The sequence below is a fragment of the Garra rufa genome, chromosome 6, assembly GCF_049309525.1.
Source record: "Garra rufa chromosome 6, GarRuf1.0, whole genome shotgun sequence".
Classification (NCBI taxonomy): Eukaryota; Metazoa; Chordata; class Actinopteri; order Cypriniformes; family Cyprinidae; genus Garra; species Garra rufa.
In genome coordinates, this window is record NC_133366.1 from 10,460,217 (window position 1) to 10,479,297 (window position 19,081).

The 19,081-nt window shown below is 34.0% G+C and overlaps 2 protein-coding genes across 3 annotated transcripts in view; one reads left to right on the plus strand and one right to left on the minus strand.

Moving 5' to 3' along the window:
* ndufaf5 (NADH:ubiquinone oxidoreductase complex assembly factor 5) overlaps window positions 1-5,303 on the minus strand; it is a 7,002-nt gene extending 1,699 nt beyond the window's left edge. Inside the window, exons 1-9 of one of the 2 annotated variants that reach the window (XM_073841737.1) lie at window positions 5,031-5,303; window positions 4,902-4,942; window positions 3,806-3,869; window positions 3,592-3,639; window positions 2,409-2,512; window positions 2,288-2,327; window positions 2,011-2,208; window positions 1,852-1,912; window positions 1,685-1,768 (exon numbers count right to left, since the gene is read on the minus strand). In XM_073841737.1, coding sequence (XP_073697838.1) covers window positions 1,685-1,768; window positions 1,852-1,912; window positions 2,011-2,208; window positions 2,288-2,327; window positions 2,409-2,512; window positions 3,592-3,639; window positions 3,806-3,869; window positions 4,902-4,942; window positions 5,031-5,207 — 817 coding nt within the window. In that variant the 5' untranslated portion in view covers window positions 5,208-5,303. Of the gene's footprint in view, window positions 1-1,684; window positions 1,769-1,851; window positions 1,913-2,010; window positions 2,209-2,287; window positions 2,328-2,408; window positions 2,513-3,591; window positions 3,640-3,805; window positions 3,870-4,901; window positions 4,943-5,030 lie in introns of those variants that run through there. The other variant, XM_073841738.1, reaches the window with a different exon arrangement.
* A 2,021-nt stretch (window positions 5,304-7,324) lies between these two features.
* esf1 (ESF1, nucleolar pre-rRNA processing protein, homolog (S. cerevisiae)) lies at window positions 7,325-18,687 on the plus strand. Its single transcript, XM_073842778.1, has 14 exons — window positions 7,325-7,375; window positions 9,026-9,500; window positions 9,619-9,911; window positions 11,289-11,402; window positions 11,513-11,631; window positions 12,715-12,867; window positions 14,749-14,863; window positions 14,952-15,102; window positions 15,192-15,350; window positions 16,499-16,623; window positions 16,720-16,816; window positions 17,795-17,880; window positions 17,958-18,107; window positions 18,230-18,687. Exons 2-14 carry the CDS (start codon window positions 9,062-9,064, stop codon window positions 18,539-18,541), a joined length of 2,313 nt encoding a protein of 770 aa, XP_073698879.1. The 5' UTR covers window positions 7,325-7,375; window positions 9,026-9,061; the 3' UTR covers window positions 18,542-18,687.
* Window positions 18,688-19,081: the final 394 nt, after the last annotated feature.

Here is a 19,081-nt window from a genome sequence, read left to right on the forward strand (position 1 = left end):
ATGCACAGTGAGGCCAAGACTTTTGGAAGATGGCCTGGTGTCAAGAAGGGCAGCAAAGAAGCCACTTCTCTCCAAAAAAAAAACATCAGGGACAGATTGATCTTCTGCAAAAAGTATGTCGAATGGACTGCTGAGGACTGGGGCAAAGTCATATTCTCCGATGAAGCCTCTTTCCGATTGTTTGGGGCATCTGGAAAAAGGCTTGTCTGGAGAAGAAAAGGTGAGTGCTACCATCAGTCCTGTGTCATGCACACAGTAAAGCATCCTGAGACCATTCATGTGAGGGGTTGCTTCTCATCCAAGGGAGTGGGCTCACTCACAATTTTGCCCAAAAACACAGCCATGAATAAAGAATGGTACCAAAACACCCTCCAACAGCAACTTCTTCCAACAATCCAACAACAGTTTGGTGAAGAACAATGCATTTTCCAGCACGATGGAGCACCGTGCCATAAGGCAAAAGTGATAACTAAGTGGCTCGGGGACCAAAACGTTGAAATTTTGGGTCCATGGCCTGGAAACTCCCCAGATCTTAATCCCATTGAGAACTTGTGGTCAATCCTCAAGAGGCGGGTGGACAAACAAAAACCCACTAATTCTGACAAACTCCAAGAAGTGATTATGAAAGAATGGGTTGCTATCAGTCAGGATTTGGCCCAGAAGTTGATTGAGAGCATGCCCAGTTTAATTGCAGAGGTCCTGAAAAAGAAGGGCCAACACTGCAAATACTGACTCTTTGCATAAATGTCATGTAATTGTCGATAAAAGCCTTTGAAACGTATGAAGTGCTTGTAATTATATTTCAGTAAATCACAGAAACAACTGAAACAAAGATCTAAAAGCAGTTTAGCAGCAAACTTAATGAAAACTAATATTTGTGTCATTCTCAAAACCTTTGGCCACGACTGTATATATATATATATATATATATATATATATATATATATATATATATATATATATATATATAGGCAAAATAAGAAAAATGTACACATCTTCATTCTGTTCAAAAGTTTTCACCCCCCAGCTCTTAATGCATTATCTTTCCTTCTGAAGCATCAGTGAGTGTTTGAACCTTCTGTAATAGTTGCATATGAGTCCCTCAGTTGTCCTCAGTGTGAAAAAATGGATCTCAAACTCATGCAGTCATTGTTGGAAAGGGTTCAAATACACAAAAATGCTGAAAAACCAAAGAATTTGACCTAAAGGATTTTTCTACAGAACAGCGGGCAGTTTAACTGTTCAGGACAAACAAGGAATTCATGAACAACTATCACTAAACAAAAAAACAGCTGTGGATCATTCAGGTAACAACACAGTATGTGTGTATGTAAACCTTTGAACAAGGTCATTTTCATAAATTCAACCATTTTTTTTCTATGTGGACTAAATGTAAACATCTTTTATGTGAAATATCTTATTCAGGTCAGAACTAAATAAATAAAAAATAACACGCATCTTGTATGATCCCTCTTATTTTGGTGGTCTATGTAAATCTCTGTATGTCCTCAACTGTACAAAATATTACTCTTTTGTTGGTTTTGATTGCTTATATTTCCTCATTTGTATATCACTTTGGATAAAAGCGTCTACTTAATGACTAAATGTAAAAACATTTTATGTAAATTTCAATTGACCATAAATCCTCCAATCATTTGCTGCAGTTCTCAGTTTGCCATCTCACCTTTATAAATAGCAGCTGCAGCCAATATAGTGTCTCTGTGTAGGAGTGACTTCCTGTTCCATGCACAGTTGCTCTCACCCATACCTGAATCACATGAATAAACTGTAAACACATTCTCCATCCATTTCATAACATAAGACACTGAATCTAGAAGGCACAGAGTTTACCTTGTAAATCACTCATGACCTCTAGCATACCAGGATAATGGACCTGAACTTCATCAATATCCTAAACGACAACACAAAAGTGAGCCTCGGTGTATTCACAAATATTTCAAACTCGAATAAAACTGCAGATTATGTAGTAACATATTTGAAAATGTATACCACAGTGAGCATGTTGAAGCCAGCCTGGCCTAGCAGGTTGCCCAGATCAGTGACGGCTGTATAGGGCGAGATATGAGGCGCAAAGCCGCCCTCTCTTTCCAGCTCAGCTAACTGCAGAGAACATCGCAGCTCAAAAAGCGTCTCACCGCCGACCATTGCTCCAATGAACACGCCATCAGGCTTCAACACCTGGTAGATCTGAATGACAAAAATTAAGTATTTTGTGTTATTTTTTATCATGTATGACAAGATCGAACACTTTGCTAGATCCTCATACCTGTCTCAAAGCTCCAGGAAGGTCGTTGATCCAGTGCAGACTGAGGAGACAAATACGGCTTTATAAAAGACAGTTCTTTAAATCTTTACATTTCCCATCATGCACAGGGGCGGTTCAGTACCTCAGGCTGCTGAACACTAGGTCAAACGTGTTTTCTTTGAATGGGAGGAACTCCTCATCTGCCAAAACACACTGAGTAGGCATCTCACATTTCTTCCTACTCCTCTAAACAAGAAGAAAGAAGGTTTAAGAAAATGAATTTGAATGCTTTTGAAGTCTCTTAAACTCACTGAGGCTGCATTTGTTTACTGTGAAACTTTGAAATACTATTACAATTTTAAAGAACTGTTTGCCATTTGAATACATTTTAAAATGTAATTTATTTCTGTGAGGCGAAGCTAAATTTTCAGCATCATTACTACAATCTTCTGTGTCACGTGATCCATCAAAAATCATTCTAATATGCTGATTTGCTGTTTAAGAAACATTTATTTTTCTTATAAATGTTGAAAACAGTTGTGCAGGGAAGTATTTTTATATTTCAAAAGAACCACATTTATTTAAAATAGAAATCTTTTGTAACATCATGTCTTTACTGTCACTTTTGAACAATTTAATGCATCCTTGCTCAATAAAAGTATTCATTTCTTTAAAAAAAAGTCTTTAAGGATTAGTTAACTTTCAGAACTAAAATTTACAGATAATGTACTCACCCCCTTGTCATCCAAGATGTTCATGTCTTTCTTTCTTCAGTCGTAAGGAAATTATGTTTTTTGAGGAAAACATTTCAGGATTTCTCTCCATATAATGGACTTCTATGGTGCCCACAAGTTTGAAGTTCTAAAATGCAGCTTCAAAGGGCTCTAAACGATCACAGCCGAGGAAAGAAGGGTCTTCTCTAGCAAAACGATTATTTTCTAAAAAAAAATGTACAATTTACAGACTTTTTAACCTCAAATGCTCGTCTTGTCTAGCTCTGTGTGTAACCAATTATTTACCTTAAAAATACCTTTCTTCCTCGGCTCCTTCAGAGTCCTTTGAAGCTGCATTTAAACTGCATTATGGAAGTTCAAACTCAGGGGCACCATAGAAGTCCACTATATGGAGAGAAATCCTGAAATGTTTTCCTCAAAAAACAGAATTTCTTAACAACTGAAGAAAGAAAGACATGAACATCTTGGATAACAAGAGGGTGAGTACATTATCTGTACATTTTTGTTCTGAAAGTGAACTACTCCTTTAATGACCCCAAAAGCTTGAATGTGCAATACTAAAAACTATTTATTAAATGTTAAGTCTCTTACCAGGGAAGAGTCTGAAATGTCTGTTAAAAATAGACGTTCAACAATGTCCTGAAAACAGAAAGAATCAGTGTCACAACAGAATAGAAACAGAGAACTTGACGGAATATTTTACTTTCTTCTGTACAACACAAAAGAAGATGCTTTTAAGAATGAAAGTACATGCTGTCAATCTTCGCATGTTTGAATATTTAAAAAATATATAAAATGGTTCTACCTTACTTAAATGCTCTGCGATGTGACTCTTCCCACATCCTACATCCAGAGCCAGAGGGAAAGTCCTGCAATGACATTCGGTGGATCAAAAATGACAATTTTGTTATTATTTATTCACCCTCATGATATTCAAAACCTATATGATAAGTCTGAGATATTATTCAGGATGTCAATGTTGCAGCGAAATTAGATGGGAATTGGAGTTGTTAAATTTGTCTGTTCATTAGACAAAGATATCATATGACTTAAGAAGACTTAAAATATAGCACACGAGTAGTATGGCCAACTTTATTATGATTTTTAGGCGTTTAACAGCCACAGTCCCCATTAACTTCTATTGTACAGAGGGTTTTCACAAAGTGCCATCAGTTGGCCATATTGGCAGCACTGAATGTAAACAATGCCACTGAACCGAACAAAAGCAGCATATTTTACTGATTATTGCTCCTTAAAATGGTCAATTAATGTCATATTTTGGGCTGTACTAATCGGTCAGACCAGGAAAAACATTTGGAGTACTACAGACTGCCAAAAGTTATAACAAATCAAGCAGAAGAGTGCAAGTGTTTGTGGTTGGCCAAACTGAACCAGGATTTCCAGGGCAAGAATCTTGACAACATTTATGTTTTCTCTTATCATTTCAGGTCAGGTAGGTGAAATATTATGTTAATATCTTAATTAACACTGCTCATATGTATCTTTACCACTTATTAACTTTAGTTTGTCAAACTATTACGTCATTTCCTGCTTACTAAGCTCTTCTCTATATGATTTAGTAGCTTCCACACGTTTTCTCTGTGTTTTAGACAGCATAAATTAGCAGAACAACATATTCAGTAGTACATTAACCATGCAATCCATGCTGTTGTTTACATTTGAGTATCTCCAATATGGCCATGCATCCAGGTAATTGACTAAATCGTGACATAAGTGACTATTGTAAACAGCAGATCGGACATTCTGCTTAATATCTACTTTCCAATCCCACAAAACAGAACAAAATCATACAAGGTTGAAACGACAAGACAGTGAGTAAAGCACATTTTTTGGTTGAACTATTTCTTTAAGAGCTAATGACAGAATGTTTAAAAAGTGACCTTGAGACATCATAAACTCTGTCTGCTACTCTGCTCCCCACCTGCAAACAAAACAAAAGCATACGTACATAAACACAGCTTCAGTTTTCCTAAAAGCAAACGCACCCATCAGAAAGTAAACAATCTCACCTCGTCTCGGAGGTAGTCGTATTTGTCGCTATCCAGTAAAGACGAAGCCCATTCCCTTTGCTTGCGTTTCATGCTCCTGTCAAACACGTTCATAGCGCCTCCATGCTTGGAGGAGAGACACCTCCATCCCCTGGACAGACATCGCAGAGACCGGAGGCTTTTCACAGTGATATTCATGCTTTCTTATTGATTCTCATTTTAACATATCATTTCTACCGCTTGCACAACACTTTCAAACACATTTCATCGCTGTGCCTCTAAACAGCGCCCAGCTCTGCGTCATTCATCAGAGACATCTGCGGTAAAACGTGGACCGGATTTTACCCGGACACTGGAACATGGACTGGATTCAGTTTAAAGTTCAGCCAAAAATTACAATTCGGTTCTATTCTATTTTACTTTATTTTTCTTTTATTATATATTATTTTATAGTATTCTATTCTACTGTTCTATTATTATATACTTATCTCTTATTTATTTCTAAACTTTCTGGTCTGGCTTTCTCAAGCCAACTTAATTTTTTTAATTTAAAACTTAATCTTTTTTCTAGTTTTCTAGTATTCTATTATATTCTAGTATTCTATTCTATTTTATTATTTTCTGTTATGGTACTTTTTCTATTCTTCTATTCTATTATTCTATACTTATCTATTATTTTCTAGTATTCTGTTCTGTTCTGTTTTTTTCTATTATTTTCTAATTCTTTTCTAATATTCTTTTATTCTATTCTATTCTATTTTGTTCTGTTCTGTTCTTATATATTATTTTCTAATGTTCCATTCTATTCTATTTATTCTATACTATCAATTATTTTCTAGTATTCTATTTTACTATTCTATTCTTTTCTTTCTATTATTCTATTTTATTCTATTATTTTCTATTATTGTACTCTTTTCTATTCTTCTATTGTATTATTCTATATGTTTATATTATTTTCTAGTATTCTATTCTATTCTGTTCTGTTCTTATCTATTTTTTTATTTATTTTATTATATATTATATATTTATTATAATACTATAATACTATTCTACTATTATCTTTTTTATTATTTTATTCTATTCTAGTATTCTACTCTATTATTCTATTCTATTCTATTCTATTCTATTATATTATTCTATTCGATTAGATTGATCTATTTTTTTTCTAATATTCTGTTCTATTCCATTATTTTCTAGTATTCTATTCTGCAAATAACATTCAAAATAAATAAATACAGAACAACTGACAAACATTAAAAAAGTGTTACTTTAGTTCGAATTTAATTTTTCATTTAAAGGCAAATAATAGTAAAAACAATAAAAATAAATAAAACATGAGTTGCGGTCACATTTTCTGATTTTAAACTGATGATGAATTAAGTGACTGAAGTGTTTCTTAATTTTAAGTTTATTTATATATGTACTGTTTTTTATTATATTGTTTTTATTTGTCAGTTTATTTATGTTTCCACGAATGAAACAAAATAATTCAGTGTTTAGTATATTTTATAGTTTTTATTTATATTTTGAATTAGTTTGTATTTTTATATTTCCATTTTTATTCCACATAAAGTTTTAGTAATTTTTTGTGTTCTTATTAAATACATTTATTTAGTTTTATATATTTTGATTTTAGTTTTAGATTCAGTTACAGCCTACATTAATTTAAACTGAATTAAAATTAGATATTTTGCACTGGCATCTGATACAAAATAAAAATACATATATTTATATTTATTTTACTTCACCTTTTTTTATTTTAAGGAACATTATTTATGTATTTTTTGTTTTTGTTTTTTGTTTGTGTGTTAGTTTAAATTAGCTAATAAAAGTCTACACAGGATGTCCGAAATAAAACGAAAGACGCTCGCGTCTGGTGTTTTTTTTTTTTTTTTCTCCTGTTTTTAAAGTTGATTGTATTTGTCGTACTTTCACAGCTAAATTCTGGAAGCGTCCACAAGCTTCCTTTTTTATTTATTTTTTTATTAAACAATTATGTACATATTAATACATCTCACAACAGAATAGAAAAAAAGGGTATACAGAGAGAGAGAGAGAGAGAGAGAGAGAGAGAGAGAGAGAGAGAGAGAGAGAGAGAGAGAGAGAGAGAGAAAACGAATACAAAATTGCATAATATGGATATTCAATCAAATTAAAACGACATAGTGCATCATAGGTTTTCTCAGCTTTTCTGTTTCTAATATTTTTTAAAGTAGTGCCATACTGTTTGCGTCTGGTGTGTTTTGAGCTCTTCGTCTCGCCGTATGCAAAAGAAGGCGTGGCTTCCGAGTGGTAACGGAAGTAGTAGTTGTGAAGCGGAAAACACGTGTGGAGCTTTGCTGTAGCGTCGCACGAGAAAATATCAGGTCAGTATTGGCCTTTATATAACTGTTTTTATTTACTATGCGGTCAGTTTTGCAATGAATTCTTGTGTTTTTCATAAATGGCAGTGCTGTTTTGTAAGTGAACGACATGCTCGGTGTTTTAATTGTCATTACATTCCGTGCAGTAACGGTATGTGTTCTGTGTGAATTACAGATAGACACAGTAAACAAATAATTACATGCATAATTACAAATATACATTATAAAATAGAATTTGACAACATGCCCCGTTATTGAATGACCTTAAATCTCTTAAACAGATATGTGCCCAAAAATTTGAAAATCGAGGGAAAGTCCATTTATTTCAATAATTTGTTTCAAATGGTGAAACGTGTATGTTATATTAGTTCACTACACATAGAGTGAAATATATTAAGCCTACCAGGTACTGGTAGTTTTGGCTTTGTGGGCAGGTGCCAAATCCTGCTGGAAAATGAAATCATCTCCAAAAAGCTTGATTAAGCGTCAAGCCACTCCTGAACCAAAAACAACATCAGAAGCGTCTGTGCTGGGCTAAGGAGAAAAAGTACTGGTCTGTTGCCCAGTGGCCCCAAGTCCTTTTTTTTTTTTTCAGATGAAAGCAAATTTTGCTTTTCATTTGGAAATCAAGGTCCCAGAGTCTGGAGGAAGACCGGAGAGTCACAAAAGTCAAGCTGCTTAAATTCCAGTGTGAAGTTTCCACAGTCAGTGATGGTTTGGGGAGCATGTCATCTGCTGGTGTGGGTCCACTGTCTTTTATCAAGTCCACTGTCTACCAGGAAATTTTAGAGCACTTAATGCTTCCTGCTACCGACAAGCTTTTTGGAGATGATTTTATTTTCCAGCAGGATTTGGCACCTGCCCACAAAGCCAAAACTACCAGTACCTGGTTTAATAGCCATGGAGTAAATGTACTTGATTGGCCGGCAAACTCGCCTGACTTAAACCCCAATAAAAATCTATGGGTTATTGTCAAAAGTAAGATGAGGGAACAGAGACCCCGAAATGCAGACGAGCTTAAGGCCAATATCAAAGCAACTTGGGCTACCATAACACCTCAACTGTGTGAAAGGCTGATCGCCTCCATGCCACACCGCCTTGATGCTGGAATTAGTGGAAAAGAAGGACCAACAAAGTACTGAGGACATAATACAGTACATTAACACACTTTTCAGAAGGCCAACATGTGTTTAAGATCCTTTTTTTATTGGTCACATGAAATATTCTAATTTTGTAATCATTCAAATTGAAACAATAAAGGCTTGAAATATTTCACTTTGTGTGTAGTGAACTAATATACCATACAAGTTTCGTTTTTTTGAAACAGATTGAAATAAATGGACTTTACCTCGATATTCAAATTTTTTGGCACATTACTGTAGATAACAGTGCAGTAGAAAGTGTGCCAACAAGCTTTCACTCTATAGATTTTTTTCATAATTTATAAATTTTTGTTTGGTTTGAGATTACTTGTTGAAATCAATAGTTGATTTACTTTATGTTTTGTTGTTTTCTATAAAGATAGAACACGAACCATATTGTTTTGTGTCATGTCATTTCTTTTAATGAATATACACTTACAATTATTTAATGTAATTCCAGAAAGTTGGTTTCAGATGTGCTTGAAATGAACCTCTTCTGTGTTGTTCACAGGTTGATGCTTTAGTCAGGCTCTTCCTAACATTCACCATGACTTCCAGAAACACTCAAAGCAGCGATGACCGCTTCTCTAAGGTCCGGAAGGACCCTCGCTTCTGGGAGATGCCCAGCAGAGAACGCAAAGTCAAAATCGACAGCCGTTTCAAGTCCATGTTCCACGACAAAAGCTTTAAACTCAAGTACACAGTCGATAAACGTGGCCGACCCGTCAACCACACGTCCACCGACGAACTCAAGCGCTTCTACAACCTCTCTGACTCGGAAGTGTCAGATGAAGAAGAGGAAAACAAAAAGCAGGAAAAGCCCAAGAAGGAAAAGAAAGTGAAAAAAGCTGATGAGAAACCTCGAGTTGAAGATGAAGATGAAAGCGATGAATCTGATGAGGGAGACACAGATAACATCCCAAAGCAAAAAGAAGTGAAGAAAACCAAAGAGCCACTGGTAAAAGGAGTGAGAGTTTTTGAAGAAGGTACTGTTAACTTTTATATTGCTTTAATATTCGTTATATTATGTATCCGATTGCTTTGTTTTGATATGGATCTTCTGAAGACAATACGAGTGGTGTCCGTTTGTATTGGTTTTAACAGATGAGGAGGAGGAATCTGGTGTTGAAGAGGATGAGGAAGATGATGGTGTGGAAGAGGGTTCTTCTGAAGGTGATGATGATGAGGAGGAGGAAGATGATGAAGATGACGAGAGTGAGTCAGATGAAGACAGCGACAAAAACGATCTGGCCCGAGGGATGGGAAACATTGAGACCAGCTCTGATGAAGATGACGATGATGATGATGATGAGCTGGAGGACTCTCTCCGTCGTGAGGAAATGAATATCGAGCATGACTGGGGAGAGATGTGGAAAGATGCTCCACGTGCTGACAATGTGAGATTTATCCGAAGGCTTTATTAATCATAAACTGCTGTTCAAAAGTTTGGGGTCAAATGTTTTTTTGAAACGTCTTTTCTGCTCACCGAAGCTGCATTTATTTGATCAAAAATACATTAAATGCCGTAATATTGCGAAATGTTTTTACCATTTAAAACAACTGCATTCCACTTGAATATATTTTAAGTTGTAATTTATTATGGCCAAATCAAAATTTTCAGCATCGCTGCTCACATGATCTTTCAGACATCATTCTAATATGCTGATATGCCGTTCAAGAAACATTTTTTTATTAATATTATTAATATTTAAAACAGTTGACTACTCTTTTCATTCTTTGATGAATAGAAAGATCCAAAGATCAACATTTATCTGAAATACAAAGCTTTTGTAACATTATACACTATACCATTCAAAAGCTTTTATTTTGGGGGGAAGAAATGATAGAAATAATCATTTTATTTAGCAAGGATGCTTTAACTTGATCAAAAGTGATGATACATCTGTTTCAGATAAATGCTGTTCTTCTGAACTTTCTATTCATCAAAGAATCCTGAAAAAAAAAATCTACTCGGTTGTTTTTAACATAATAATAAAAAAAATGTTTTGTGAGCTGCAAATCAATATTAGAATGATTTCTAAAGGATCATGTGACTGGAGTAATGATGCTAAAAATCTGCTTTGAAATCACAGGAATAAATCACTTTTTAAAACATATTCAAATAGAAAACAGTTCATTTAAAATTTTACTGTTTTGCTGCACTTTGGATCAAATAAATGCAGGCTTGGTGAGCAGAAGAGACTTCTTTAAAAACAAACATTACAAATCTTACTGTTCAAAAACATTTGACTGGCAGGGAAATGTATTAGTTTGATTGAAATAATTTTTTTAGCAGCCATGGTTCCAAAACATTTTCATATTCTTATCAGTGCAATTAATGTTTTTGCTTTTTAATATTTTTTTTTGTGGAAACAATGATACTTTTTTCAGGATTTTTTGATGAATAGGAATTTCAAAATACCAGCTTCAGTTTGAAATAGAGATCTTTTGTAATGCATCTATGCTATGCTAAGTATTAATTTCTTTAAAAAACATTTAGCTGACCCCAAACCTTTGAACAATAGTGTATTTATTAAATTAAAACAATATTTTATATTATTTGTGTTATATAAAATATATTTAATGATTTTATAATAATAAAATTGTATCAAGAAAAAAAAGACCCATTACAATTTGTATATTTGTTTAGATATAATTTTTTTTAACCAAGCACAGTGCCGTTAAAATAATGTATTTCAAAAAGTATTTTCATATCATACTAGTGTTTGTTTCTGTCTGTTTTAGTGTGTTAATTCCTGTGTTTGTGTGTTTAGACTTCCCGTCGGTTGGCAGTTTGTAACATGAACTGGGACAGACTGAAAGCTAAAGATCTTCTGGCTCTCTTCAGTTCGTTTAAGCCCAAAGAAGGCGTAGTGCTGTCTGTGACGGTAACTGTCCCATTACTTCCTGTAGTTTCCTCCACAATCTAATCATTCTGTAAGATGTCAGATGCCAATCCTGCAGATGCAAGTTTAAATTGTTGACATGCATTTGTCAGATCTATCCGTCTGAGTTTGGAAAGGAGCGGTTGAATGCAGAACAGACCAAGGGTCCGCTGGAGCTCAACGAGCCCATCGACCTCCCGGATAACCCTGATACAGACACAGAAGAGCAAAGGTACAGGCCCTCAGTCTTAGCTGGAGCATTTAATTACTTGTTATTAGCAGTTAAATAGTAAAAATATTTCACAATATTACTGTTTTTGCTGTATTTTAGATTTAATAAATGCATGCTTGGTGAGCAGAAGATAGTAGAAAACATTAAAAATCTTACTGTTCAAAAACTTTTGACAATATGTTTCAGCCTTTTTTTGGACAATATTTGATGTCCTCCATTTTTATATTTCCTCACATGGTTTTAAAGGATGATTTATATTTTTCATTTGGATGAACTATCTTTTAAAAGGATTAGTTCACTTTCAGAACAAAAATGTTCAGATAATGTACTCACCCCCTTGTCATCCAAGATGTTCATGTTTCTTCAGTCCTAAAGATTTTTTTTTTTTTTGAGAAAGCGTTTCAGAATTTCTCTCCATATAATGGACTACTATGATGCCCCCAGGTTTGAACTTCCAAAATGCAGTTTAAACGCAGCATCAATGTTGAAAACCCCCCCATCTTGTTTTATTCCCCAACTTCAAAATCTCCCCACATTGCTGCAGAAGTACCAGCAACCCAGTGTTTACGAAGTGAACATACAAAGAGGATCAATGAGACGCCCTTTACAAAAATAGGTAAACAGCATTGTAGGATGATTTTGAAGTTGAAGAAAACGAGATGGGAGTTTTTCGACATACCCTAACTGTATTGACCCGGATTACACAGACTATGCATGTGCATTGCAGAGACGAGATAAGACGAGTTTTTGAGGTTAAAAAACAAAAACTATATAAATTGTTAATTTGTTTTAAAAATAACTGATCAGTTTGCTAGATAAGACCCTTCTTCCTCGGCTGGAATCATTTAGAGCCATTTGAATTGGTTTTAAACTGCATTTTGGAAGATCAAACTTGGGGGCACCATACAAATCCATTATATGGAGAGAAATCCTAAAATGTTTTCTCAAAAAATAATTTCTTTACGACTGAAGAAAGAAAGGTATGACAAGGGGGTGAGTACATTATTTGTAAATTTTTGTTCTGAAAGTGAACTAATCCTTCAGCCGGACAATTTATAATTAAGTTCTTCCATGTGTTTTCAGGATTTACAGAGAGAAAGTGCGAGACTATCAGTTCAAGCGACTGAGGTATTACTATGCTGTGGTGGAGTGTGACTCAGTCGAAACGGCAACAAAGATTTACGAGGAGTGCGATGGCTATGAGTATGAAAGCAGCTGCTCCATGATCGACCTGCGGTGAGTGCCTCACATTTACAGAGACTTTTCCTCAAAACTTGTCTCTAGGTACCTATTGAAAAAATAGGTAGCTATTGAAACCGTTGGCATTCTTATCCTTCTTTTTATTCTTCATTTCCACTCTTGAGTCTATGGCAGCCTATAGAAATTTGGCACACTGATAGAAGAAAGTCTCAGCATTAACCGAGGCAAATTGGAGTCTGTATCTCAAACTCTGTAGCGCAACCACTTGTCAAAAATTTAATAAATTTTATCCTAATAATTTTTGAATGCACAGATTCAAAAATCTTTTTTTACTCTGAATCCTTGGCTCATGCTGAGTCGAATGAACACCAACATTTAAAAATCATGAGGTTTCGGGGTTTCTACTTTTTCAAAACTCGTCTTAGACAGTTTCGCCAAAATTGGCTCACATCATCTTTAGACCATGCTGGCAAAAAGTTATGGAATTCATTCAAGTTGATTAGTCAAACCGTTCTTGAAAAATGTGCGAACTAATTCTATGAAAAGCATGCAAAAATGGATGCGAGCCTATATCGCTGCAACGGTTTGGCATATGTGTTATAACAAGCATGACCTGAGGCTACCTGCAGTGTTTCGTTACAGTGCCACCTTTTCAGGAGATCCGAAAAATTTCTATTTTTGCTTAGAACTTCTTAATGGTTTAGATAAAAATCTCAATACTGGTCTCATTAGATTCGGAGGAGCATGCCGAGTCGAACCATATTCAATTTTCCAGTGTCAGCCATTTTGAATTTTGTCATAATATGCTATATTTTACAAATGCATTGACATCTTAATGAAACTCGTTTTTTGTCTTCAGCACCATGCCCTGATAGTATTTAAAAAGTTTAGTGGCAGTGCCACCTTGTGGTCAAAAGTTATAAAGAAATTTCGAAAAATGCTAATAATTTCTGATAAAAAATTGACCAAACTTCCTGTCCGCCATTTCGGTTATTGTTGTAAACCTAAATTTTCACCAAATTTGACTAGGATCATCTTCAGACCATGTTGACAAAAAGTTATGGAATTTGTGTCGATATACAAAACCGTTTTTGTTTAATGCATCAACGAATTTCCTGGAAAGATGCCAAGCTGCATCTGAGGCTGTATTTCTGCAAAGCTTTGAGATATTTGCACCAATTTTTTTAGGTACCATTTTTATGCCACACACTGATCACACCATGTCAGTTTGGTAACAGCGCCACCTATTGGCCAAGAGTAATAAGCCATTCATTAACCATTAATTATGAAATTTGCAAAAATGCAAGTAACTATTGATTGCATTAGCCTATTGTAATGAAAGTGGTCTCAAAATATTCCTTGAGTCATGCCGACAACATGGATCGCAATTATCCTATAGTTGGCCGAACTTCCTGTCTGCCATAAATTTATGTTGAAAATGCACTTTTCATAGACCGTTCGTCCAGTTTTCACCAAAATCGAGTCAGATCATCTTAAGACTGTGCTGATAACAAGCTATGGATTTCATGGTGATAGATGAAACAAATTTTAGGTTTTATGCCAAAATGACTCTGAGGCTTTATCTCTGCAAAGCATAATGTATAATAACACCAAACTTTGTGTATGCTTTTGTCACCTCACACTAAACACACCACATCGATTTGATAGCGCCACCTTTTGGTCAAAAGTGATAAGCCATTAAATCATATTTCTAGGAGTTCTACATTATTTTTTAGTCTTTTTGACTAAAATCATCTTAAAATGGCTTCCTTTACTAATTGTTGTAGTTGGTCTGGTGCCCCATGCCATGCCTAGCTCCTCATTTTGCCTCTGGTGTGCTTTGCCCCGTAATTACTGCTTGCAGCTATATTTTCTCTTTGTAATTGGCTCATTTTTGTGGCTGTGGGCATTTTCCAGGTTTATCCCTGAGGATGTGACGTTTGACGACGAGCCAAAAGACAGAGCGACTGATGTGGATTACAATAATTACCAGCCCAAACTCTTCATGTCGACAGCCACCACCACAGCCAAGGTCTGTCACGCTGAATCCTACGTCAGATCTGAGTTGTTGTGTTCAATGTAGAGTAATGTTTGTCTGTGTATCTGCTGCATGTCATCAGGTGGAGCTGACGTGGGATGAAACGGATCACGACCGTGTCACAGCTCTTAGCAGGAAGTTCGATAAAGATGAGCTGTTAACCATGGACTTCAAGGCTTACCTGGCCTCCTCTAGTGAGGAAGAGGAGGAAGTGGAAGAGCAACAGATAGAAGGTTAGTGATGACTAAATCTTATCTATCAACATTATTCTGGTATTTTTTCATCAGTCAAAAATGTTTTGTTGAACTGAATGTTCTCTCAGCTGTGAAGCCCGTTGAACCACCTCCTGAGGAGAAACAGGGCAGTAGAGTGAAGAAAAGCACAGAGCAGATCGCTAAATACAGAGAACTACTGAAGAGCATTCAGGAAAAAGACAAGGAGAAGGATGAGGGCATGGACATGGAAGTCACATGGGTACCAGGTATCCGAGTTTTTAATTTGTTTGTTTAATAGATTAGTCACTCTAAAAATGTTAATATGAATATTAATACAATTTTAATTGTTTAATTTCTTATTTGATATTTAATATAATAATATAAAATAATGTTACATATTAAATAGCTAAAAATATAATCTGCCATTTTATTCTGTAAATATATTAACATAAAAAAATCCAAAATAATATATTAAATATATATGCAAATAGTACATATAACAACATTTAAATTGTCTAATTTTAAAATATAAAAAAATTATATATATCTTTATATCTATCTATCTATCTATCTATCTATCTATCTATCTGTCTATATATATATATATATACACACACACACTGCTTTATATTTTATATTTTTTGTTTTTGTTTAATATTATTTTACTATTATATTATAAATAATATAATTATTGTTTATTCAGTAAAAATAAAAATATGTAACATAAAATGAATTAAAAAAAAAAATATATATATATATATATATATATATACATACAATTTATACAAATATATTAAAAAAGTATCATCGCTGTAATAGTATATATAATTATAATATTTTATATTATGAATAATATACACATATATTAATGTAACTATGTACACATCTCATATTTCTCGTTTTTATATTTAAAATTATTTTCTATTAAATTATTAATATAATAATAATCAGTTTATTCAGTAAACATGAAAATGTTAATATAAAATTAATAAAATATATACATAAAAATGAATAAAAAATATATTAAATATATATGCAAATATTATATATAACTACACACACACACACATATATATAAAATATATACAATTTCTCATTTTTTATATTTAATGTTATTATATGCTATTAATAATATAATATAAATAGGATTAAATAGAAAAACTGAAATATGAGAAAATTTAGCAGTAAGTAAATATAATTTTAAAATGTTATATAAAATTATTAACATTAATATGCAAATAAAATAAATATAGAAAAAAAACATTTTATATAGACCTTTGTATATCAATAGTGTATCAATATATATATATATATATATATATATATGTAAATATAAATGATATATTATATTAATGATAGATACATGTAATATATGTATGTTTTATTAATGTATATTCATTTCATTGCTTTTTAGGACTGAAGGAAACAACTGAAAAGCTTGTGAAGAAGAAAATGGAGGGCAAAGACCAGCTGACTCCATGGGAGCAGTACCTGCAAAAGAAAAAGGAGAAAAAGAAAGAGAAAAGGAAAGGAAAGAAGGTAAAGGTGTTGCTGAGAAAACAATCATATAGTTTGCCCTTCATTTAATTCATTGTCCATCCTCCTGACTCACATATGCTCTTTTGTCTTGTGCAGAAAGCAGTGGATGCGGAGCCTCTGATCAGCGATGATGAACTTCCTGATGACGTTGACCTCAACGACCCCTTCTTCAAAGAAGAGCTCGGCACGACAGGTTAATGACGAGTCTACACTTTTATACAGTGCCTTGCAAAAGTATTAATTTTTTCCACGTTTTGTTGCAGCATTATGTTAAACTGCTTTAAATAATTTTCCCCCCACATCAATTTACACTCCATACACCATAATAACGACAAAGCAAAAACCAGATTTGCAAATTTTACAAATGTATTAAAAATAAAACACTGAAATGAGTACATTGCATAAGTATTCATACCCTTAACTCAGTACATAGCTGAAGCACCTTTACAGCCTCAAGTCTTTTTGGGTATGATGTGACAAGCTTTGCACATCTGCATTTGGCAATTATCTGCCATTCTTTGCCTCACCTTTTCACCTCTCAAGCTCTGTCAGCTTGGATGAGGGCTGGCAGACATTTTCTAGAGTCCTAGTTGTTCCAATCGTCTTCCATTATGGATAATGCTTCTGTGAACCTTCAATGCAGCAGATTTCCCTAGATCATTGCCTTAACGCAAGTCTGTCACTGAGCTCTACAGGCAGTTATCTTGACCTCAGGACTTGGTTTTTGCTCTGATATGCATTTTCAGCTGTTAGACCTTTTCTGAGAGGTGTGTGCCTTTCTAAATCATACTCATTCAAATGAATTTGCCACAGTTTAACTCCACTCCAAGTGTAGTAACATCTAGAAGCAATATGAATGCTCCTGAGCTTTTGAGTGTCCCAGAAAAGGGTATGAATACTTATGCAATGGGATCTTTTCAGTTTTTTTATTTCTAGAAAATTTGCAAAGTTGTTACAAACCTGTTTTGTGCTTTGTCATTATGGTGTGTGAGATGTAGATTGATGTGGGGAAAAAAGTAATTTAAAGCAGTTTAACATAATGCTGTAACAAAACACAATGTGAAAAATGAAAGGGGTATGAATACCTTTGCAAGGCACTGTATATAAAATCCCCGTATGTTTCATGACAATTAATGCTCTAATCTATATCCTCTCTGTATGTTCTCTGCAGCAAATTCGAAAAACAAAAAGAAGAAGAACAGGAATAAGGATGAAGAGAAGACACCAGAAGAACAGGCAGAGCTGGAGCGACAGAGGGTATGTTTTTCTGATGTTCATGAATGTGTTTTTGCATGTGGTGGATCTTGCTTTAACGCTTGTGTTTTGGCGTCTAGGCTGAGATGGAGCTGCTGATGGATGACGACGAAGACGACAAGCACAAGCATTTCAACTACGACAAGATCGTAGAGCAGCAGAACCTGAGCAAGAAGAAGAAGAAGAAACTCCTGAAGAGCAACACACCACTGGAGGAGGACAACTTCCAGGTCAGAGAGCCATATTCACCGTTTTTTGCATTTTTTGTTTGTGTGATTCCCTAAATCAGTTATGAATCGAATCTTTGAAGCAATGAATTGAACTTAATGTCATTTCTGCTGTGGTTCTTCAGGTGGACGTTCATGACCCGCGTTTCCAGGCTATGTTCACGTCCCATCTTTACAACCTGGACCCGTCTGACCCGGCCTACAAGAAAACCAAAGCAACGCAGAGCATCTTAGAGGAGAAACTGAAGCGCAGAGAGGAGCAGCAGCAGCACAGCCAGGAGGAGATGCTGAAGAGCAAAGCTGTGCAGGAGGAGGACAACGCAGAGACGCCGTCATCCTCCACTAAAGTCATGGACCCCAGTTTATCACTGCTTATCAAATCCATCAAAAACAAAACTGAACAGTTTCAAGCACGCAAGAAACAAAAGACAAAATGATTCTGATAACAAGAGACTCAAGTTTGAAGTGAATTTATTACTGTTTTATAGAACAGATTTGGTCTTTGCATGTCACTTTGTCGACTAATTTGTGCTTGGAGACTATATGAGTAGTTTTTGATAATAAATATCTTATGTTCCATGAAGATCATTTGTAAATTTCCTACCGTATATATATATATATATATATATATATATATATATATATATATATATATATATATATATATATATATATATATCAAAACTTAATTTTTGATTAGTATAATATAAAAGTAATAAAATAATAAATATAATATAAAATAAATATATTTAATATGCAAATATATATTACACATAAAATGTCTAATTAAAATTTTTTATAATGTTATTTTATATTATTAATATATTATTAATAATATAACTATATACACATCTCAGATTAAGTTTTTGTATTTTTATATAATTACATATAATTATATTATAATAATATAATAATAAGCAGTTTATTCAGTAAATATGTGAAAATGTATAATATAAAATTTATAAAATAATATACAT